The 16,437-nt window shown below is 42.1% G+C and overlaps 1 protein-coding gene across 2 annotated transcripts in view; it reads right to left on the bottom strand.

Annotated features, from left to right (window-relative positions):
- The window catches only part of cv-c (RhoGTPase activating protein), a 235,660-nt gene that overhangs the window by 74,670 nt on the left and 144,553 nt on the right, over window positions 1–16,437 (bottom strand). For both annotated transcript variants that reach the window (XM_072300080.1, XM_072300079.1), the window contains 2 exons: window positions 3,503–3,826; window positions 1,832–2,293 (listed from right to left, as the gene is read on the bottom strand). In XM_072300080.1, coding sequence (XP_072156181.1) covers window positions 1,832–2,293; window positions 3,503–3,826 — 786 coding nt within the window. The remainder of the gene's footprint in view (window positions 1–1,831; window positions 2,294–3,502; window positions 3,827–16,437) is intronic.

A 16,437-nucleotide genomic window follows, 5' to 3' on the forward strand; every position in this document is an offset into this window, starting at 1 on the left:
ATCATCTCGAAACGCGAGTCTCCTCGGCTTATTTCTCGGCAATCGTAAACAGTTACGAACGATGTTACCGGGGATTTTATTACGACACGCGAGCGACTAATCTTTGACCAAGTATTATAACGTATCTTGCGACGAGGATACATTGTAGAAAATGTGGTTTACTTGTAATTCAAATTTTGAAGGGCCTCTCGTGACGAGGGCTAATCTGTGTTCTTCCTACTTCTACTAGAAAGAAGGTGTTTACTGATAGGAGCTTAATTGAGTGAAAATAAATAAATGAACGAATGATACAGATGCTTACAGTCGCAGGTAAACATCTTCACTACCAAGTTACCCGACTCCTGAATTTACGGCATTTCAGAAAGTGACTACAAGTGCTCCGATTTACATCAATACGGAGCATATTTTCTCCCCACTATGAGACTTTGACGTGAAAAGTTACTGCGCCAAAGTAAAAAGTAAGAGACAAGAAGATACAAAAGGAATGAAAAAAATGAACAGCCTTTTCCATGATTCTGAGTAAAATTAACAGGGATAATCGGAAACGAAGTAACCGATGGTTTGATGAAAACTGAGTAAGTTCGATTTGAACGTTCTTATTTTCACCAAGTCTCAGGAAAAAAAATCAAACCTCACACCTCTCTTTCTCAGTTTTAGTTCAAGGCAGAATGATTCTCTCTGCTAAACTCACGATCAGTCACTTTGTAAGACTGATGGCAAATCTCGTTACCATCTCTTACGAAAAAACTCCAGAAATTTCCGGATTTACAGAATACCGTAATGCATTGTGAGCGCACAGTTAAAATTTTACGTTCATTGTTACTTCGGGTTAATTTGTGCTACTCATTTTTGGCCAGAGCAACCCAAAAGACTTGGTTGATCGACCAGATTCTTGGTTAAATCGACAGAAACCGTGGGTTACGCTGAGACACCTGCGGATGAAGAAAGTTTCTCCCTGAACCAGTGCACTCTTGTTTCTCTAGATATCACTTCGCGGTTGTGGCTTGAGCGTGACTAACGGATTGGAACCCCCTGCGGTCCAGGTTCGATCCTGGTGGTTCGCACCTGATTTTTTAACGAGTTTGCAATTTTTCAACCCAAAGAGTTGGTCAATGTAACCCGATGATTCGGTAGATGTAACCCAAAGAAAACTAAGCCAAACATAATAACTGAACGTACAAATATTTGTCACTTCGTGTTCTTACAAACAAATTCGGTTACTTTTTCTCGCTGAGTGAAAATGCGCCGAACAATGACAGGCCGATTATTGAAATTGATAGAAAAAGCTATGGACAAAGATGACAATAGGGATAAGGCGGGATCCTAATGGTGGAAGCGGATGGTTGCAATGGACAAAAGAGGTAGGAGATAGACTAACCAACGGAAACCGACAAGAGAGCCGACAGTTAAGGTCTCGATAGACGATCAAATTCCCGAACCAATTACCATCAAAGTGTCGGGAGTCATCAGTCTTACACTCATTAATTTGCTTAATTTTCAAATGAACACTTGGCAGAAATGTTTCCCGAGGCAGGAAATGATAAATGGTGGCACTCCATTCTGATCTTACTTTGAACAAAATAGTGCGGCCTGTCAAAATATGATGGTAGATGTTGACCATCAGTCATCAACATGTCTACTTTGATCGGAATTGGTTCGGAATTTGATCGTCTATCCAGGGCTTATGTCCATAATTTTCCCCCTCAGTCTGTAAGAAGCAACAGTAACAACCAGTAGGATCACTCCATGCTCCCTATGTCTTCTTCATCTATCGCTTTGCCTATCAATTTCAATAATGAATCCGCTGAAGTAATAGAATTTGGGTGCTTACCGTTCTGGAGCGGTCGGCGTAGGTGGTGGCGCGGGCGGCGTGGGCGGTCTTGGGCTTGGTCCTTTGGCTGTGGGCGAGGGTGGTGATCTTGGTGAGGACGGGGTCGTCCTTGTGGGAGGTCGGGAGCTGGGGGCGGCAGTTGCGGACGAGGCGCCCCTGCTTCCGGCCGCCGGCGCCGCTCCCGGAGCTGCTCGTCGAGATGTCCGAGGTGGAGGGCGACACGGTGGGCGACATGGAGGGCGAGGGCGACCCCGACGGCGAGGGGGAGCCCGAGGGCGACGGCGAGGCCCGCTCCGACTTGTAGCGCATCTCCGCGGCGACCTCTTCGTCGGACGTCACGCAGACCTCGTCATAGTCCGGCTCGGACTCGCTCGACGCTCGCTCGGCCGAGATCGCCGACCTCAGCTCATTCTCGACGATGCTCTGCACGTCCGCCAGGAGGAGGTTCGACCACGCTTCCACCTGTCAAAACAATCCCAAATCAAATTATATGTTACATTCTCGAAATGCAAAGATATGACAACACTGAAAGAGATATTACGGGCTATACAGATATACCGTCCCTTCCAGCGGGCCGATTATTGAAATTGATAGACAAAGCTATAGCCAAAGAAGACAAAATAAATATAGAGGGATCCTTTTGGTGATAGCGGGCGGTTGCATTGGACAAAAGAGGTAGGTAATAGACTAAGTAACAGCAACCTACGAGGGACCCGATAATTAGTCCATTATTTTCTCCCTTCGTCTAAAGGAACCACCCGTTTCAACCAATAGGATAGCTCCATACTCCCTATGTCTTCTTTGTCTATCGCCTTATCTTTCAATTTCAACAATCGGCCCGCAGGCCAGAGACTGAAAGTTCCGAGTGCTTGAGCCGTAGCTTAGACTACTCCGGGTGCTATACCGGAAACTTTGGCCTCTGAGCCCGCAACGCGGACGGTGTGTCTATAGAATAGCCCGTAAGTACGGTTTTCACGGCCAGAGTTTTTTTTCAGTGAAGAGCCCGCATTGAATAGCAGAAGTGCGTGACCACCTGGTCTGCCAGTGCTTTTTTCAGCCAATCAGACATCCGATAACCGATTTTTCATTTCTCATGGAGGCTAACACGGAAAATCTAAACTATGCAGGGTGATTCAAAAACCCCACACCACCCCTCTAACCCCTATTATTCTTGCCCCTTTTGGGAAGGGCCTCTTTCAACTTTAGGGGGTTGCTAAATACTCGTTTCCTTTGAACTAGGAGCACTCACAACATTTCAATTCTCTGTCTCAATTCGTCCAATTTTAACAGGGGCGATGCCTGATGTTGGTTGTACGGTACTTTTGCATCACCCTATATACTTATTTCAGACTCAGCTGATTTTTTGGAGAAAATATGTCAACAACTCGCTTCTCGAGGATTTCACGTTCTTATTTACGTATAATACGTTCTACATCCTGCAAAAGAAACCCCAAAAATCTTGTTCTTTAAAATGTCAATTTTTTCCACTCGAGTCAATGTTTTTGACTGTTCCATCTACACTTTTGTCAAAATATCCACTCGGGTCGAAGAAAATTGAAAATTGAAAAATCAAGATTCATACGGTGAGGATCTTTCAACATATTATGGGTTGACCTTCTGGTCATTTTTGATAGGCTATGACAAAAGAACGAATCAGAGGTAAATACTGACCTCTTGGTCGAAATCGATGATGTAGTTGCCTGGAGGTCGCTTCTTGCGGGTGGGGAGGGAGTTGCTCTTGGGGTTGAGCACGTAGTTGCGGGAGCGGCGTTCTTCGAGGGGCCCGGGTCGGTGGGGGCGGAGGCGGGTTAGGCGCCCGCCGGGGGGAGGCTCTGACGGGGGCGGCAAGGGATGGGACAGCGGGGGCGTCGCGACCGGTGGCAGAGGGGCCAACGTGATCTGTCCATTACGAAGGTTCTCTTTCCAGCCCTCGTTCGTACGCTTCTTGTGCCACTTTCGCTCCGGCCATTTCTCGAACGCCTCGCCGATCTCCTCCTGCAACAGAAAAATCACGCTCGTCGTTAGAAAATCCGGAGAAAAACTGAGGGGAAACAGTGGTAAAAACATTTTATTGGAACGTGCCACACTGCCACAGCATCGAGGATTATTCTAAGTGAGGAAGAGAGTGGAGCAACAGAAAAGTTCGGAGCTCAATCAGGGGGGCGTGAAGACCATCTATCAATACATTTTGACGGACCGAAAAACTTGAGCAACAATCGACCAAAGCTTATTTGGACCGAGTTTATCAGAAAGAACCGACCCTCATTTCCGAAAAAATTGAGTTAAGGATGTTCCTGAACTTCACTAGCCGTATATTTTCTCCTGTCAAAAAATGAAAGTCTTAACACCAAAAAATGTTTGTTAAAAGTGAGGTTAACGTTTATTTTTTACATTGAGTCTTAATGCAGGATAAAACTTCAAATCTCTGTTTGCTCAATTTCAACTTATTGGGGGTTGGTTCCTTTCTAATGAACTTGGTCCATTTCTGTTCATATCATTCCCCACTAATTTCATGGTGTAAATAAGTATATAAACTTTTTAGGGATAGTGTTAAGGTAAACTACGAGCTAGCTAAAGGCTAACTCTTGTAATTCTGTCCGTTATGCGCAGTCAATGAAATTCTGTGCAATGATGACACATAATTGGACTACATTTTGCAATTAGGATTTTCAAATTCTTCAGTGCATAGAGAAACTAATGGTATATGCGTTGTTGCCAGAAATTGTAGTCCCCAATTGCAAAAGTGGTCCAATTAAAAATAGGACTAGGGAACAGGGTGATGTCTCGAGGACTTTCGGAGGTACATAGAGGAGTTAATAAGCTCATAGAATTGAAAAAAGCTCCATAAATTGCCAACAAACTTCCATTGCATTAATGTGATTGAAATGAAAAATTCGTGAGAAAGAAAACTTGGCTTCGGCGATAAGATTACGGTGATCATTAGTCAAACTTGGTTGTTATTTATGTCGCTAATTTTTTATGTGTAGTTGACGCATACGTAAAATATTTAATATTTAGCAATGTTTCTCGTTATTCTTCAGAAATAAGATGATAGGAAAATATAGATAAAGATCTGATGACAAATTGACATGATGCAATTCATGGAAAAACCACACGCGAAAATTAATGGCACATTTACATAGAAAACGCGTGATCATGATTGAAGGCACAGAATTTCCCCCTTATTTAACGAGTTAATCTATCACTGTTGAATAATACATTAAAATACGAGAATAAAACAAAGGAACGACGAATTTTATTAATAATGAACAATACAAAGGACATTTCGTCAACGATTTTTTGTCCGCGCACCTGTTTCTTCCAGTAATTTACGTCCTTGCGTTTTTCGGGCACGGGAGTTTTGGTCCACGTGCCAGTTGAGACCCAAAGTTAATTGGTCAACATGTAAATACAAACGACAATTACTCACGACGTATTAGGATGAAAATGTATGGTGTCTTGGAAGAATGAGGATTTGCTTGGGTTTTTTTTTTTTTTTTATTTGTTTGGTCCCACGGAGAATAGTATATAATTGAGATTTTTGATAAAAATGAGGGAGCGTCAATTTCATGAGACAAAACTCTCTACTCCTCTTTGGTGCAACAGGACTTAATTATCTTTCAAGAAATTCCCACCTCATTAAACCTGAACCGGATGAACCTCTTGATTTGTCTCAGCTAAAGGCTCCTAGATTTTTCCTGTGTGCGATGAGTATCTTGCGATTTATTTTGCGAGGAAAGATCTGTACTTATAAAGGATGCCTGTCATTCTTAATACGTTCAATTTCGTATAATACTGTGCAACACCTCTGTTGTGAAATAATTGCTTTAGGTGCATGCCGCCGCACGGCGGGCGTGCGGCCAGCGTGAGAGGCGCATTGGCGCCTACAAACCTAAGTGGATACTTCAAGCATTGTGCAGTGCGTGAAGTATCCACTTAGGTTTGTAGGCGCCAATGCGCCTCTCACGCTGGCAGCACGCCGCTCCGCTCTGTTAGGCTCTGATATTTATACTCGCATAGTCAGCGTTTTTTAATTCATGCCGATTTTGAAATGTTTGCACACTCTGCATCGATTATTCTCATTTAAATTGATGAAAAGAAAAATGCATCAATTTATCAAAGGAGAATGATGATATAATGTGTATTTTTGAAAGATTGGTGGTTTCGTGTAAAATTTAATGATTTCCAAAGCACTTTAATTTTTTCTTTTACATTTTGTACTTTCACTGTGCTTACAGCGAGGTGTACGCGCAATCAAACGCTTAAAATTTGACGTATTTGACTCTAAAAGATGGATGTACAAATTGGTTAAAACCAAAGATTGCGTGATTCTTGGTTTTTTCCCCTCTTTTATTCATTTTTGCAGTTTCTTTCGGCACAACTGCGGCTCATTGAGAGTAATATCGATGCCATCGCTTGGAAAAGGGTTCATAATTATTTGTCACGTTTTAAAAATATAAATGTTTTCAAAATGAAGTAATAATTTTGTAAAAAAAAATATTAAAAAATGGAGTTTTAGGCGGTTGCTCTACTTCAAATAATCAATATCTTAAGGTTCACAAAAATGTCACTCAACATACGAGTCCTTCCTATTGCATTTCATCAGGAAGCAAAGTGATTCTGATTATGCTGGAGTCTCTACACCTACCGATACTCTGCGCTTGTCTCAGTCAGATTAAAGAATGTTTGTTTAATTTTGCTAATCCTAGCAACTTCATCTTCAATTTCCACGTGATGAGGGATTAGAGTATTTCAAGGACGATCGCTAAATCGACTAAAATGACACTTGTCCGTGGAATTTCGGGTTTTCTTTGGGCACGAGTTCGTTTATGCCTCGGAGTCGCGATGTTGAAGGAAAGGTCGGCCGACGGACGGCCTTTGAGAGGAGAGCGGGTCCTCTCGAGAAAGAAAAACGAATGCTGATCGCGGTGCAACGATCGGAGATGGGGCTCTGTGTAAACGACCTGATATTTGAGACTCCAGATCACCGACGCGACGTACAAGATGAGTATTTACTTTCCTCAAAGATGTTTACTCGACGGTTTGTTTAACCCCTGCTACCTCTCGCCCCTACATTCATCCTCATTTCGAATACGACGTTGCCGAATATTTTGGAAAAATAATTGCACAGCTGCCACATTTAAAAATGGATGATAATCATGAACTTGGATGGGATTTTTTTTTTTCTAACATTAAATTTCAATTTCAGTTTTTCATTTTACTCTTCAAATTCTTTGTATTTTCCTTTTTTTTAACCTTAAATTTATTTTTTTGCTTACATTATCTTAATATGACGGGTTCAGAGGAATGGCGAATAAGTGCACTTTATGCCTTTAAAGAAAAAAAAAAAAAAAAAAAAAAAAAAAAAAAAAAAAAAAAAACAGTGTTGAAGTTTCAAAATTATATGGAGCCTTATGATGGAAAGTACAGTCAAACGCACTTTTGAATGCTTAAAAACTTGCTTTCAGCAGTGAAATTTTCAGACTATAGTTTTAGTTTAAATACTTAATATCTCAATTTTTTCAAAAACTGCACGTCTTGTCCGCCCACCCCCTCATATTATGTCCCTACATAATGTACCATGCAGTGGTGCTGAAGTCCTAGCCCGCACTCACGGGGTCATCATCAAACATTTAGGAGACTTTCAATGCGTCCCTTTGCGACTTCCATTAGATTTTAACACCACTACTCTAACGTCTAGGAATTTGTATTGCATACACTCGTAAATGAAGGCGAACACAAAATATCGCGATAACACACAGTGCAGATGTGATTATCGTTCATTAGACCGCTTTGGACTTTATCCAACGGGTCGATAGTTGAATCGTTATCGAATGATCCTGATCGATATATCCCTATCTTGGCGATGCTATTTATCGATCAAGATCATTCGATATCGATCCTTAGCGGATCCAGAAATTTGGCAACGTTGTTTTTTCCTGATTTGAACATATGGAAATGTATCGATTCTTGGAGGGGCCAGGTGCTCCGACAAGAATCGATTATTCAACACAGGTTTAAATGGAAAAAGTACAGGGTTGCCAAATTGCTGAATCCGCCTGTGATATCGATTCAACAATCGAGCCGCAGGCTGAGAAGACTTCAAGCCAATATAAAAATGAATTTCGATGTTTACTTCGATAAAAATCGTTAAAACCACGAACATCTCGATGGTATATTTCGTTATTTATTCACACGACCGGGCAACCTCCTCGAGGTCCCGAAATAAGGATTGAGCGCGTCGATCCGAAAGGGAAACAAGCATTTTTCTTCGGCCAGAGCATTCGTTTGACTAAAATGAGTTCCAGCTCCGAGGGAGTTGAGTAGCGCGGACGAATTTCGGGGGCTGGAATACCATCTGCGACCCGCTTGACTTATTGATTGGCAGGTTGGAACGCGGCCTTCGAAGGAATCCCGAAACTCGGATTTCCACGTCAAACTCCCCTTGAGCCCATTTGAATATAATTCGAGCGAATTGTCTCGAAGCTCTTACTTAGCAGCTTCGTGAGGTGGTTACCGATGATCGCTCCTCCTCCGCGTATTTTGTCCGATTGTTTGGGTTTAGAATCGGTGATACGGAACGGAGCACAGTGGAATGAGGCAACGGAAGAGCTCGGACAAAATTTCGAAACTTTAAAAGCTTGTAACTCCATTTATACATAACTTTTAGGTTCTAAAAGTGGTTCCATTGGTTTCCTCCTGAAAGCATCTAGAGGCACTCCTTAAAAGTTACAATGTGACGAAATTAACATCAAAATTCGAAATATTTGTCAAAAATTTCTTGTCCGACTTCTTCCTAGGACTTGATCCACTGTGAGGAGAGAGGATGAATACAACTTTCGGAATAACTTTCCGCAAACCGAGACGTAAATAGCGATTAAACCCTCGTGGTCGAGGATAAAGCAACGTGGACAGAAAATGAGCTTCCTTATTAGGATATCTACATGCAATGATACGTGGAATATACATTCACTCGTCTACTAAGCCTGAAAAAGCGTAAGCTAAACCATAGGCATAGCTAGGTCATTTTGCTGGGAGGGCCTGGCCCCCCACCACTGAAGGGTCTAGGGAGTATGGAATATCCCCCAGCTCAATGGTGGGTCCGGGGGGCCTCCCCCGAAACTTTTGAAATTTTAACTCTATTTGAGCGCATTTCGAGGCACTTAGGGCGCTAATCTTCCTTCAATTTCTGCCTAAAAATCACCCAGTTTTATGCATTTTAAAATTAAAATACCTTGAAATTGTTGCATTCAACAGGTTATACTATTTATAGGCATATGTTAGACATGGTTGACTAACATACTGAATACATTCTAACATACTACATGTTTACTAATTGCCGAAATATTTACTTTCTATTTGTGACGCATGAAAAATGCAAAAATTAAATGGTAAAGAAGAAAAAGAAAACACTGTTTGTAATGCTTCTTTTGATGGTATCAGCTTGCTGCGTGCAGTAAAATGGGTAAACTAACAATGTGTTGCGTTCAGTTAGGTCACGCAACTAAACTAACTTCCCGGCAAAGCGGGAGGTATCGCCAGATTTAAAGGCGTTCAAAGCGTTTGGTTGGGTCACGCAACTAAACTAACCTCCCGGCAAAGCGGGAGGTATTGCCAGATTTGAAGGCGTTCTAAGCGTTCGGTTGGGTCACGCAACTAAACTAACCTCCCGGCGAAGCGGGAGGTATCGCCAGATTTGAAGGCGTTCTATGCGTTCGGTTGGGTCACGCAACTGAACTAACCTCCCGGCAAAGCGGGAAGTATCGCCAGATTTGAAGGCGTTCTAAGAGTTCGGTTGGGTCACGCAACTAAACTACCCTCTCCATAAAGCGGGAAGTATAGCCAGTATTTGAAGGCTCTCCCGGCGTTCACAAACTAACAGTTAACTAAGCGTTCACTAAAAATTGCCAGGTTCCAAAAGATTTTCAGGCAGAACTAACATTTATTTCAGTCATATAAGATTAAGCAAACGACTGCGATGTGAGCCTTATAAATGCATTATATATTTTGCACCAAGGAAATAAAAGTTCTGGCTCATCCAAAGGAAGCACCAATCTATCCCCTCTGCAAGAGACTAAGCTAAACCTAGTTTAGCACGATTTTCTGGTATACTTGATTACCGTGCGTGAGAAGATTCTCGGACAAAAGTTTAAAATTTTTTAAAAAAATTGGAAGTCTCTTTGCAATTAGGAACTACAATTTCTGGCTAATCCGTGAAACACTTATGTACATAGGGAAATTAATGGTACGCAATTAGGGACTACAATTGCTGTCTCATCCGTAAAAACACTTATGTATATCAGAAGAGGAATGGTACATGCGTTGTTTCTCAACTGAGCCAGGATTTGTACTTCCAAATTTCAAAATGAAGTCCACTTCAAGACCAAATGCTTTTACAATCGGGACAAAAGACTCAAAAACAAAACCAAAAAATATGAAAAAGGAGAGAGATCGTGCATTTATATTCGCCGATACATGATTTACTGAGAAGTAATTTATTAATTTTAAAAAGAACACCTTTTAGCATTAAGTCGATTTTTTTTCCACTGTCATATTTTGAAGATTAACTAGCTCTTTTAGCTCGTTTTACGCGAGTAAAGACTCTTGGTGGGTCACTTGATGCTAAATCGAATTAATCTATTTTAAAGAAACGATTTTATTTATATAGATTACTTTTTATAGTCATTATTAGAATAGCTTGTTCCGATGAAAGGATAACTTTGAGATTCCATCCGACAAAAATAACTCGGCAAAAAAGAAAACGAGGATTTAATATTTACCTGTTTGTGAGCAGTGATGAAACCGACAATGTGGACATTAATTATAGGAATGAATCGTTTTCTGGAAAAATTTCAGTTCACCGAGTATCGGACGATACAAAAACAATGACTTGCGCTATTTTTGGATGCTCCAGGCCATGAATAATGAAGATAACGTCCAAAAATAAACCTTATTGTGAATCGAAGCGCAGTCACATTAGGTGCTTCGGACTCATAAATTCTCCGGACAGACTAAAGTTTACCCTGTGCTGACGTGCGCGGAGTCGGTCTTTCCGGTCAATCCCTTCCAAAGCAACCGCTTCACGATGAGTGCTACGGTGCTGCCCAAACCAAAAATCTAATAACGATGTTTTCGTTGTCTCCAAGCCAGATTCAAAGCACCTGGCCAAGATAGACATGAAACGGCGACACTTTGAGTCATGTGTATCAAAGTTCACGTTGCATATCGAGGCGTCAAAACAAAATCTGCACGCGGATCGGATGTGAGTAAACTTCCATCTGCGCCAGGTCAAGGACCCTCGGCCAATTCGTTGATTCACGGATGAAGGAACCTAACTCCATTCAACGGGTGCAAAATTGACTCGAATAATTAATTTTTTGGACTGGAATGATTCTATGTAATTTTTGTTAAAATGTTCTTGATTTTTGACCCAAGATACTTCTGGAAAAGTGCAGTTAACGAGGGAAAATTCGGCAACATTGAAATGAATAGGTTACGTTCTTTCGCGAGGGGAAAGACGACTGGAGTCATTGGTCAGGAGAAAAATTTCAAAAGCGTCGGAGAATTTTCTCAATCGATCTATCATGTTACTCGCAAGCTTATTTTGAAGCGCAAGCACATTGCAACGGCGCGACTGCAGCAACGTCAGCAGTGCCACCTGCAACTTTTTCCTCTCGATTGCTTTCCTTAATGAATTAATCCTATACGTTAAGTTTCCTTCTGGCTCATTGCATGAATTAATTAAACCTGCCGATTTAGGAGAGAGATTTGGGCACATTTCTCACCTTATTTTGATGCACAGGTGCAATGGATCACTGAGGACGGTGAGAAAGTAAGCGTCGAAGCAAAGTTGCGGAAAAAATTGTGGTGTCTTCATTGAACATGCTCCAAGTCGACTCGAAAGTTAAGAGTTCGAGTTTTTCATGTTTCCACTATCAGCAACTAATTCACTATTTAAAAAAGGCCTCAAAGCGTTTTGGATAAACATATCCGGGTTTTTTTCTTCGTTTTTTGACGATATTTTCTAAAAGTATTGGGCAAAAAAGTCGAGCGGCGTTTTCGGGAAAAAATTAAAATCGAGTGAAAACATTTAAACCGAAAGATTTATCGTGTTAGAAGCCCGTGATTTGGTGTTTTCGCCGCTGTGCTTAAAGCACCGGTACAGCGCGTAACGCAAAATGCGCATTGTGCACATATTCGGTGCGAGCAAGAAAAACTGGAGCGCCTTCAATTTTTTCCATGCAACACGCTCATCCATAAAGCACGGATAGTCGCATCCAGACCCTGTAATGAACTTCCCTTCCTTTTGCACATCCACCGGCCGCAAAATTAAGTTGTTTATGCATATATTTCGCAATACCGAAAATTGTGTATTACGGTGGTTTTGGGCACTTCGAAGAACTTTTGATCAATTGATTACTCTCCGATTTTAGGTGACGGTTTTAGAATTTCCAAGAATCTCATCACGTTCTAGTGCCTCAGGTATTTGTACATAAAATGTGACCAAGACACATTTTAAAGTCACTCCAAAAGTACGTACTTGGGGAATATCAATCTTTGCTTCAGACGTGCTTGTGAAACAATTTAAAAATTTTTCTGGGTCAAATTTTGTGTACAAATATTTGACTTGCTACAACGTGACGTGGCGCGGCGTTCGGAAATTCTCAAGAATTTCCAAAAATCCAGAAATTATCGAAGAATTGATCGACTTTGCTGGCTCCAGACCGACGCCGCCTTAATCAAAGAGGTCGAACGTCATATACAAAAACGAAGCTTATATGAACTGCATTTTTCAATAAAGCACTACTATTTCTGACTCATGCGTAAAATCACCTATCTGACTGAGGAAACTAACGGCATATGCGCTCTTTCGAAAATGAGCCAGAAATAGGGGCCCTAATTGCAAAATATAGCCCGTGCGACATTTGAATTTCTGAGAAAGGAGGTCCTGTGTCGCTGCGGCCAGTCGCGATGCAAAATCGAGTTGATCTCTGCCAGCTGTTAGCAGTAGCCAACTATCGAAGATGCGTTCCCTTTCTATACTCCCACGGTAGAAAGCCCCGTATCGTACAAATGCGCTCAAATCGTAGTTAATAAAAGACGAGGCTGGCGGAGGTTGAGGTGACTCCTCAACTGAGGCACAGGCGCGAACTTTCGAGCAGCGATGACGGGATATCTATATCAATAACCGCGTCGAGATCTCGGCGTCGCGTCGCGTCGGGGCGCGCGACGCTACCCGCCCGGTCCACATAAATCCGTCCGTCCCCGCGTGAAATTGCCGCCGCTAATGGATCACAGGTGCGTGCGCCGCGCCGCACAATGGGAAAAGTTCGGACATGAATTGTTTTTCGACCAAACCCCCGAATTTCCATATTTATATCGCCAAATCTTAAAAATAAAGGGATGGTCGCCGGTCAGCGGATTGATTACTGAATTTGATACACAAAGCTATAGAAAAAGGAGCCGTGGGGAGTATGGAGCGATCCCATTGGTTGCGACTGGTGGTTCTTACAGACTAAGACAGAAAATGATGGACTAACCGTCGGGTCTCTTGTCGATTGCCGTTAGTTAGTCTATTACTTACCTCCTTTGTCCATTGCAATCAACCGATTCCACCGATAGGATCCCACCAATAGGATCCAACCATATCCCTTTGCTCTTCTTTGTCTATAGCTTTGTCGATCAATTTCAATAATCGGCCCGCTGGTTGGCCTAGCGCTGAGCGCGTCTGACTCTAGACCAATAGGTCCCGGGTTAGAATCCCGGTGGCGGCGACAAATTTTTACGGAGCTGACGAGTGGATCTGCGGAAACAGATTCTACTCGACCTTAATCCCTGACAGTTTAAAGGCCGGGGCAGGGTTGTGCTAAAATCCCCACGACGTCTACTGACAACAAAATAATCTCCAAGTTAAAACTCGTGTCTATAGATGGCTGTAGATTCCTAAGTTACTAAATAAGCAGAATAGAAGCCAAATAAAGTGCAAGAAAAAAAAGGAACCAGAAAATTTTACGAAAAAACCGATGGGACCATTTTCAAGACCTCTACTTTTTGTAAAATCGGAGTTGTGAGCTTTTAAAGTTTCAAACTTTTGGCCGACTCGGTCGACCAAATGGTTGCACTGTGCGACACGTGCGTGGTCACACGCCGGGCCGCGGCCGTTTCTCCGGCGTCCCGCGCCTGCCAAGAACGGCTTTCATAAAATTTAAAATTAGAAATTTGTTCGTGATATGTCTTCATCGGCACCCATAACTTATCGCCGCCGAGATGGGCGTCGTTTGCATGCTTATGAAAAGCCTTTTTGCATCGGGGATGGGGGACGCCGTTGCCGATGGGTGTAGTGATTTAGAAAAGAAAGCATGGCGAGGTAATGTCGTGTAATTAGTCCCTCTCGGGGTCTAGGGTTCTGGTCCCTCCGGCCCTCGCGCGCCCATGTCAGGAGTCGGGTAGCGTAGGTGCCGAAGGACGTTTTCTTCCAGTTTCTAACGAGCATGATAGATCGATGGACAAACTAGAGAAATGCGTACCTAGATTGCGGCGTGACACAATTTTTTGCTCATGTTCCAATGCTTTGAGAGTATTCAACAGGGAAATTTTGCATGAACATGTCCGAGGATTTTTATAAGAGAATTGAACTATATTACACGAATTGCATGCGATAAATTCGATTGGTCCAACCTTAAAAAAATAATAGTATGACCGTGACTCCAGTTTGTGATGTGTATGATAGGGAGATGGCCAAACTAAGAGGCATGCGTACACGGAGAAAAAAACTTTGTGCGTGGGACCCGAAGTTTAGGTCATATGGATCTCTGAAGTTTTCAGATTGAGCATCTGAACACTTTAAGTCAAGCTGCTAAGGTTTGGATCACACATCTGAAACTTCAGTTCTTAAATCTGAAGTCCTTCGGTTTTCACATCCGAAAAACTTCGGTTCTCACATCTAAAGTACTTCAGATGGAGTTTCAGATGTGTGATCCGAACCTCGACAGCTATGACCTTAAGTATTCAGATGCTCAATCCGAAAACTTCAGAGATCCATTTGACCTAAACTTCGGGTCCCACGCACGAGGTTTTTTTTTTCTCCGTGTGATGAGTATGATAGGGAGATGGCCAAACTAGAGGCATGCGTATCTAGATTGCGGCGTGACACAAGTTTCGCTCATATTTAATGTTTTGAGAGTATCCAACTGGAAATGGAGAAGACTCTAAAGAAACGAAATGATAAAGGGGATGCAACTCAGACGGTAATTTAGCTAGTAAACATTACTACCAACACGGCGTGAATATTTCACAGTTCCAGAAAAAGCCTTGGCTAATGGTAATTTGCCAAGGCCAATAGTAATTTGTTATTTTGATAAAAACTCAACGTTAGACTCATGACGCTGCAATATTTTTTTTCTAAATTTTAGATTGTCTAACTTTGTTCGACTAAAAAGAAACACAAAACGGTGCTATATTATTTATATGTGACTGCCGGCGAAAGCACCAGTCATGAAACTGAAATTGCAGTAAAATCCAGTTGACAGTGTCAACTTTAATTAAAGCCCTCAGAGAATTCCGCTTCAAACACGGCGCGCTATCGACAACTACTGCATCTAACTTTCCGTAGCTGATTTCCTGCCCCAGGGGATACCACCCAAACGACCCATTTGCTTGGATAAATTTAACTTATGGATCTTGTCATATCATAATATTACGGTGAAACGTCGCACCGGTGACTTGTAAGAACCTATTAAATTCATCTATATACCAACGGCGAGGAGTGACTGATCGATCGATTATGAATATCTCCATGTTTGATGCTGTGGTAATGAATCGATTATCGAGGTACACTCTGTTTATCGATTCTTTTCCGTAGGTTTAAACGGCGATCGATCGATACATCGCAAAGCACGCCACGCCACTGGTACTCTCATGAGCGGCTCGTAAAAATCAACAGTTTTTCACGAATAAGTGCGCATAAAATGATAAGAATATTAGACGTAATATTAATGGCGATTCATTTACGACGGAAGAGAGCATGGGTGCGAGGAGAAACGCAAACGGTACTTTCAGAATGTGCACAATCAAATGTATGACCGCGAAAAAAAAGGAGGAGGAAATACAACATTTTTGCGAGGATTAGCTCAGCTTGAGTGCGCTGACAATTCACAGACAGGATTAAGACTCCGCAGTGAGGGTCTCGTAACTTACGGCTGAAAAACTTTAAACATCCGCGAAGAATTCTTTAGAAACGTCAATTAATAAAGATATACTGCGTGTCCAACGCGGATTTGCGTCCTCTCGGTGGTTTCGCGGCTGGTAATGGTGCTCAACGTAAATTTTAAAATCTCAGATGAACGACCACACTACTCCTCGTAGCTCATACAGGTATTTGTACAGAGGAAGGCGGCGAGAACTCAACCATAGTTTGGGGGAATAATTGAGACGACGATAATTTTAAGCCGGATAAATTGTAATTTCCGCCTGTCAAGCACGATACGAAGCACGAGAAAATACTAATTTTGTGGAAATGGGTATTAATACATAACCTCTAGATTGAGTTTTGAGCATATGCAAAACTTAATCCTCATTTCTTCAAATTCAATCAGTGGCAGGTATAG

The sequence above is a fragment of the Bemisia tabaci genome, chromosome 4, assembly GCF_918797505.1.
Source record: "Bemisia tabaci chromosome 4, PGI_BMITA_v3".
Taxonomy (NCBI): domain Eukaryota; kingdom Metazoa; phylum Arthropoda; class Insecta; order Hemiptera; family Aleyrodidae; genus Bemisia; species Bemisia tabaci.